Source organism: Amblyomma maculatum, chromosome 3 (assembly GCF_055883805.1).
Source record: "Amblyomma maculatum isolate TAMU_Amacu chromosome 3, ASM5588380v1, whole genome shotgun sequence".
In the NCBI taxonomy this organism is placed as follows: domain Eukaryota; kingdom Metazoa; phylum Arthropoda; class Arachnida; order Ixodida; family Ixodidae; genus Amblyomma; species Amblyomma maculatum.
Window position 1 is genome coordinate 155,994,268 of NC_139346.1, and position 8,232 is coordinate 156,002,499.

Genomic DNA, 8,232 nt, shown 5'->3' on the forward strand with positions numbered 1-8,232 from the left:
AACGTGCAAGGTAACCTTTCCCAGCGTGCGCTACTCTTCGCATGGAAACGGTGGTAAATTAGAAACTAATGGCGTAGGCAATGTCACATGTATCAAACCCACTGCTACTTTGCACGTACATTTCTTCCCATCTTACAACATGATTTGCTCGCTCTTTGCATGTCACTAGAGATCGTTGTTGACGACTTTGCGTTGTACCCCACTACTCTCTTTTTAGGAAATGAAGATCAACGACCCGGACTCGATCATGTTCCTGCGGCTTCGTTACGACCCACTTCTGGCGAACACCAACAACATGGGGAAGCTGGTCGAGTACGTAGTGGCTGCAGCTTTCAGTTGTTCACCGATTAGGAATGCATAAATGAGCCATGAGGTGGAGCTAACATACGACAGGCTTCTTGGAAGACAGAAGCATTTCGCACCAAAAAAAAAACAAAAAAAACAACTTCATGAAAGGCATGACGCATGTATCAGCTGAAATGAATGATACATAGGCAAGTGTTTTTCGCGACATTCAAATATCTTGCACTTTGACTGTGAGCAGCACGGTTATTCCTTAAAACTGACTCCGTCAGCTTCACAAAATCGGAGTTGCAATCTCAGAATTTTTCCTGTTCTCCATGCTGATTCCATGTTTTCGATTTCACTGTGCCTACAGACAAACTCATTTGGTAATTATCCCTATAATTTAGATTCTCCAGGCCATTAAAACAATTTGCGCTTCTGTGCAGAGTTGAAGGTACTCGGTTCCGCTGAAAGAAATTCACATGTATAAGTTTGATGTTATCAAAGCGTATTGTGCACAGACTTTTACAGCGGCTGCTGAATTCCCACTTGTCGCAGCTGTCCCGATGTGGTGGTGTTCCGCACGGAGCACCACGAGCTGAGCAGCAAAGTGCTGAGGGCGCCTAATCCGTACCGGCGCTACATAGGCGCCGACATGGCCGAGCTCTTTCTGGTAAGCGACAACAGTGGCCTCATGCAAGGCAGCATCAGCAGCGCTCGTCAGCGAATGCGGCTCACTATGACTGCCCATGCTGTCAAGGGCTCTTAGGACCACACTCATTTTTGTCTTTGTTACAGCCAGGGTTGTCAGGTTCAAAAAAAAAAGCTTAAAAAACTTGAAAAGGAGGCAAAATGTAACCAACCAGATCCGGAAAAATAGAAGAGGTTCACACTGAGTTAGAGTCTTCAAGACTATTCACTTCTGGATTGTTTACTTTTTAGCCATTGTTTCTAGTAACCATGAACAGACAAGCCAAAATGTCTGGAATATAGTTTACGTCTTTCTCAGGCACTAGCAGTGACCGTAGCAGGACAAACTTCGCGCGTATAATTTGGGAAATCTAATAAGAGTGCCTTTGGCGCGTCGCGTACAGCTGCAGGAGCTGGAAAAGATATCGCTGCTGCGCAAGCCCCTGGATGGCCAGGAGTGGTGCCTGAGCTTCGCATTGGGCGGCCTCCTCTACCGCTACCATATGGGGATCAGCTTTGGAGACGACGCGCAGAGCGGGCCGCAGGAGATATCCCTTTCCGAGGCAAGCATGCACAGAGCCCTGCCTAAACAATTGGGGGCATCATCATCACTGCAGTAATGACTAGCGGGAAGAGTACCGCCTGCTTCTCAGCGAACACACCCAATAGAATGCGCCTGTCGCGTGCTGGCCACCTTGTTCCAAATAAGAGGCAGAGAAGCTGGTACCAGATGTAGAAAAAATATTAGGAATACTTAAGCTGCATTTAAAGTAATGACGCGATAGCGTAAGCTACCAGCCCACATATAAAGCCCCGTCTTAACCAAGCCATGTTAACGTGCTTGCGTAGCCTATGCATGGGTAACTTCATAGGTGCCGAGTTTTCAATCTGTCGGGGGTATGTTTCATCCCCCCCCCCCCCCATCCTAGGTATATTCGTATGTAGCAGTAACACTTGATGACTCACTACAACACTAGCAAGCTTCCCGAAGCGACGTGACATCCGTCCAGTGCAAAGTGACGGCCACGCTGCTGGCGGCACAGTTGAAAGTAAATCCGGGAGTTGTAGTCTGTCGCGTCGTCTTCTAGCCGCGTGCTTCTATGCAGTCCTCGCGTCATGAATTCGCTTTCCCGCGGCATTTTCATCATTGCGTCAACTGTATCCGCTGCCAGTACACTGTAACACAAGCTACAAAACATTCCAACAATAGTTTTCCTTGCGTATATGTTCGAAAGCTATAAAAAATATCTGGAGATCATATTTACTCCTCCCAGCTTGGCAAGCAATACCGTCGACAGCGCACTGTTCGAGTTCACTTCGCGTTAACAAGCCGCTTATCATTCCTGTCTCCATATTTCGATATGAAATCACTTCAAACAATATCAGCGCGTCATCGTTAATTCTTCGACATTCGCTACACTCATGTTTATGTACAGGACATAATTATTGTCGGCTACTGTGTGAACCTGTAATAGTTCATTTACTTAGTACAGTGCAGCATATTGACACAGAAGCCGGTAAGCTAGGTAGCAGATTTACTGGCACCAACATACAAGCACTGGCGAACTGAAACACGGCTGGACTAACCGACTCCCGAGCGAGCTCCTCGTGCGAAGAAGACAAGCGCGTGCCTGTCTCTGAAGCTCGGGAAGATGGCGGCGCCAGTATGCATTCTACGTCCCGGTAGAAAAGCATCGTCACGTGATGAGGTAAACAAGGATTTCAGGGCGCGTGAATGTCAAGTTCGCTTGGATAGAGCACTTCGTGCAGGCCGAAGTAGCAGCGCAGAAGCTTCTCGGAGCGACCCCACTGGCGAACATGACTCCCCACCCAAATTGATCGCCAGGGTTGCAAATTACCTCCCTGTGACGGAGGTTGTAGCGTTGAGTCCTCTTAGCTTGCTGTGTATGGACTTTTAGTCTAGCCGGCTGGTGGGCGGCCTCAGCGTGCTGAACGAGTTGGTCGGCGCTAGCTACTGATTGGTGGGCAACATCTCGAAGTAACATTGCGTCCAGCATGGTCACGCCTTCGCGACCGTGCACTAAACAAAATGGTGTGAAGGGGGTCATTTCCTGGAGTGCAGTGTAATACGCGAGTGATGCATAGGAGAGTATCTGGTCCCAGTTCTTATGGTCTTCGACGTCATAGAAAGCATATCAGCAATGATCTTATTGAGTCGCTCAGCAAGGCCGTTCGTATAGGGACGGTAAACTATTGTTCTACGATGAAGAGTGCTACTGAGCTGCATAACTTCATTGGTTGCAGCTGAAGTTAATGCCGTGCCTCTATCAGTTAATACCATCAGAGGGGCATCGTAACGAAGAACTAGGTTAAAGATGAAAGACTGTGCAATATCAGTAGAGGTGCCGCTGGGAAGGGCTTTTGTTTCACAGTAGCGGGTGAGGTAGTCAGTGGCCTCTATACTGTACCAGTTGCCCAATGATGGCGTCGGAAATGGCCCCGGCGCGTATTGCCAAACCATGTCCCGTAGGCGCACTGGAGCAGATGACGCTCTTAGCGAGTTAAACGGCGATTGTTGCTGAATTGGTGTGTCTGAACGCAACCTAAAGGTGACATGCACTCACTGTAAACGGCGATTGTTGCTGAAATAAGTCTCTGTAAAGGTAGCATACACTCACTGAAGGCAGGAAATTATTACTGTATTTATGAAAAGGTACTTGATGAGGAGCAATAGGCTGCAGCAGGACGGCCGGCTTGACAGGCGGCGTCTTCCGACGCTGGCAATCACGGCACGTCTTAACATAACGCTGGACCACAGCAGCACGCTTGGATCAGTAGTGCTTCTGCCCTACTTGTGCCAAAGTCCGAGAAAAAATTACAAGGGTTCAAAGCTGTTGAACCAAATATTGCGCGAAAGCATTAGCTGCGGGTAACTGAGCGTTCTTCTTCTTCTCTTTTTCTTCATCCTCAGCCCACGTATAAAGCCCCGCTTTAACCAAGCCGTATGAACGTGCCTTAGTGTCCTATAGGGGTAACGTGAATGCCAGGGTCACAGCAGGCTGATTCTGACATAACCGTCCCATGTGAAACGAGAGACCCAGGTTGGCAGCTCTAGCTGCCAGCCCACGTGGGGTGTGACGTCACAGCGTCACGTAAAGACGTGGCTACCGGCCGCGCTACGCTGGAGGCTCAAAACCTAGAGTAGTATTGCTTTCGCACTAAAACCTAGATTCCAGGCAGAACGCTTGTCGTGGCACGCGTGCAAAACGTCGGTGCGGAGAAGGGTTGGAACCACCAGCAGGTACTGAGTGTCTATGGAAGTGTAGGTTTGAAGCGGAAGCTTAACTTTGCCAGCCAACTCGAGCCTACAGCGTCAGCGTCAGTGGGTGCCTGAAAGAGCGCCATCTCAGACCTCCCCTTTCATGTTAGAGAGTAAGGTTAGAATCTACCTATTCACGCTATTCCTATGACACGCAATAAAATAGGAAAGACGACAGGGGCAGAATCACGACCATGACGCTGGTGGGCGGTAGTTAGCAGCTGACATGACCGAGCACTAACTGCACGTCGGGTTGTCAAACATTACGTCTGGCAGGAGCCGCCAACCCGGGTCTATATCCTTTCACACAGAAGGGTGATATCAGAATTAGCCTGCCAGGACCCTTGCATTCACGTCATTCCTAGGCCACGCAGACACGTTCATACGGCTTGGTTACACGCCATATTTATATGTGTGCTGGTAGCCTACGCTATAGCGTTGTGCCTTTAAAGGCGGAGTTCAAGTGTCCTCCATAATTTGAAGCGGAAGGTTCACAAAACCATAAATTAAACCACTGATTAAACCATAGAAGTGTTGGCATTGATTTTGCCTGTCTGACACCATATTAGGCACTCGCACGTTGGTGAAAATGCGAAGGAAAAAATCTGCCGTCGGGTATATAGAACGCAGTGCAGAGCAAATCGACGTCACCTACTCCAAAAGTGGGATGGCTGCATTTCTCCCTCTTCTATAATCGGCGCTCGTTTTTCTCAGCATTGGCATATCGTACAAATATAAAATTGCAAAACTACAAGCAGTAATCCATTCGTCCATTGCAGCGGGGACGTTTTCTTCACTAGAAAACCCGCCGTAAAGTGACTGGCAAAAACAAATCGCTTACTTTATATTGTCTGCGGGAACATGGTTCTATATTTAACGTACGTGTTATGATCGAATAATAAAAGGTGCTTGTGCGGCAGTGATTCACGTGAACTTTGTGTCAGTGATCGTAAAGTGACGAACGATACGTTGGCTCTGATATAAAGTGACTGACGGGATGAGCTTATTTATTTTATTTTGCTGCGGGCTTTTTTTCGCTGCTGTGCACTTCCCCGTTCTTGTCGTGAAGAGTGCGGCTGGAACAGCGACATCGCTCTCGGTGAGTCCCCGTCGCCCGTGTGAATGTGCCAGTCCGTAGCAGAAAATAGGCAGCCTCCTGTCTCCTACGCCCAATCTCGGAAAAAGAGGGGGTAGGGGGGTTCTGCCCTCCCTCTATTTCCCCAGTCGGCGCCTATAGACTGGCAGGTTGATGCAAGGGTTCTGAGGCCAGACTTGGTTGGCCGTTCCTGCAAAACGTAAGGCCAGGCAACCCTACGTCCAGTTAGTGCTCGGCCATATGTCAGCTTCTAGCTATACCGCCTGCCAGCGCAATGCTCGTGGTTTTTGGCTCACAAAACCAAATCCTGCGCCAAATTTTCGGTGAACCGAGCCTTAAAAAGTATCACGTTCATACGCGAGGAGAGTGTATTCACTACGGACATTCGGGGAAAATGTGTATGTGCAGCCTTGTTTGTAGACGTACGGGTGTGCCTTCGTTTCCCTTATTAACGCTCTGCCAAAACCCTTGCATTCACGTTACCCTCAGGCCATGCTGGCCAGATTTTAACCATTCCGGCCAACCTCACAGCTTTTCTTTTCAATAAATTCATCTATCTATGTATTCATACAGCCTGGTTGAAGCGGGGCTTTATATTTGGGCTGGTAGCCTATGCTATCGCGTCATACCCTTAAATGACAACTCCGCAGGTTTTTCGACATTCGAATATTCTGGTAAAAATTTTACTGTAGGTTGATCTCTCCGCCCAGATGCATCCTTATAAATTTGGGCACAATACGATAACTTATTCGCGCGCGACCCTATTTTAAAATGTGCAGTTGTCGTGGCTTCAGTTGAGATTATTTCTGCGGGCAACACTACGTTTGTGACGTCACAAACAGTGCCCCCGCGTTACTGACCACTCCCCGCGCGATCATGAAATTTTGAGGCTTGTATTTGGCTATTTCAGACATTTTATGTGCTCTGTCGTAATTTCCATACTTTATTTCCACAATCCAATGCGCTTACCAGTGTTTTTCTAATACTGTGTATGACGTCACCATTTCGTCAACTGGGATGTCGTTTCTGACCGTGAAAGCAGTTTTGGTTTCGATTTGCTGTTTTTCCTTTTTCAAAATACTTCTAATTGGAATTTCGAAAAACGTTCTTTTTTGTGTGTGTTGGAGTCAGGACATGCCGAGGAATATAATTCAGTCAAAAACACAAAATTATGAAAAAAACCACCGGAGTTGCCCTCTAAAGGCGGAGCTTATAAGCGTCCCCCATAAATTTTGTTTGTACCACGCACAATGGATTCTCTTAAACAGCATATTCAAAAAGCCGAACTTTGAAACGGATGTTTGCTTTCTTTGCCCAGATATGCAGGCGTTTCTTGGTGCGGCGCTACGAAGACCTGCACACACTTTCCTTCTACGCTATGGAACACACCAAACACACGTGGGTCGCCTTCGACGACGACTGGTCCCTGGCACGCAAGGTACTTGTCTGGTGTTATAATCGCAGATGTGACCACTAGTATTGGGTGCGAAGTTTTGATTGAAATACGGCATTTTTGTCATCGAAAAAGTTGAAGTACATTCTTTGCGAGACCACCATGTGGGCGATGCGGCGAATGGTGCCTGTCGACATATTCAGATATTTATGCATATCTGCAAAGGGAGCAATAAGAAGTCAACCGCCCTCGTAGTTTGATTCGTACAGAGCTGAAATTTACTTTCCGACGTTGATATGGCTTCTGCCAAGTCAGGAAGAAAGTTACCAAATCATATTTCCAGTCATGGTTGTGGATAGTTTTGTGAGGCACTGAATTCAAGACGGCTAGACTGAGCGCAAGTCTCATTCCGCGGCATGTACATTCCTGAAGACTATATTAGCCTACAGCTACGATTGTTTTAAGAAGCGCAAGGTGAAGTCTGTTCTCGAATGTATGCCGCTGTAGCTGACGCCACAATACTTATTGGCTGCCAGTTTAGTTATTGGCATTTTTTGCATCTTTCTGACAGCTGCGCTGAGAAAATTCATTTGTGGTCAGGTCAAGTTATTAGTTGGGTCATAATAGACACAAGGGAGGAGCTGCTCGAGCGAGACGCTTTTGTGGACGAAACGAATGAACACAAAAACTTAAAAACGCTTAATCGTCTAGCAAAGAACTGCAATAAGCGATGAAAACTCCTCAAACAACGCCAGAAGTACGCCAACCGCGATGCTTCTGTGATGAGTGGAGCGAACGCCGCCATCTCTGCAAATGACGAGCAATGGCTCCAACGGATTGCTGTTCTAAAAAGCGCCGTGGCACGGATGAAGTGATAGCTACACCAGATAGGGTAGAAGAGAAAATCTGACAGAGTCGCGGTGTATGAGTGGGAACAAGCGAATACCAGAACATCAGCTCCGCGGGCTCGGACATAAGCATTCATGACGCAAGCAGTCTTACCTATAGAGCCATTGGAAACCCGATGGCGGCTTGCGCGTTGCGTATAGCATTAGGCAACAAGGAATCCGCCCTCTGAGGGAAACAGCTAGTGCGAGGAAACAGACGTCTTTTACTGTCCGGTGCTACTTGGTGCAGCCTGGTGAAAGAGGTCTGTCATTTTCCCCTCTCTACTCAGCCTTGGCTGCCGAGCCGCAGGAATCTGTAGCTGCGTTAATGTAGAGGTAACCAAGTGACGCTTACAGAACCTCAAGCGTTGCACTGATTTCCTGCTTATTTTGTGCTCATTTAAGTGTAGCCAGCCCATGAAGCCAGCTACGCAACGGCTTACCCTTCCCGCAGGCGACCCTTGCCAGGCAGCGGGAAGGCCCTCCCATGTGCCTGGCAGTCTACCACACGGAGCTGGACGACCACCACCAGGCATGCGGCGGCGCTCCGGCGCCAGTGCTTCACAGGCTGCACAGCTTAATCGCCAACGGGACCATGTAG

General features: G+C 48.2%; 1 protein-coding gene across 1 annotated transcript; it reads left to right on the top strand.

Moving 5' to 3' along the window:
- The first annotated feature begins 247 nt into the window (after nt 1-247).
- LOC146196563 (uncharacterized) lies at nt 248-8,232 on the top strand. The gene is made up of 5 exons (XM_084597039.1): nt 248-312; nt 844-958; nt 1,380-1,538; nt 6,670-6,789; nt 8,086-8,232. The coding sequence occupies exons 1-5, from the start codon at nt 248-250 to the stop codon at nt 8,230-8,232; spliced, it is 606 nt and encodes a 201-aa protein (XP_084453165.1).

Coding starts and splice junctions, on each gene's coding strand:
- LOC146196563 (XM_084597039.1), top strand. CDS start 248: ATGTTCCTGCGGCTTCGTTACGACCCACTTCTGGCGAACACCAACAAC. Junction 1,539..6,669: donor AGGAGATATCCCTTTCCGAG/GCAAGCATGCAC, acceptor TTCTTTGCCCAG/ATATGCAGGCGTTTCTTGGT. Junction 6,790..8,085: donor ACTGGTCCCTGGCACGCAAG/GTACTTGTCTGG, acceptor CCCTTCCCGCAG/GCGACCCTTGCCAGGCAGCG.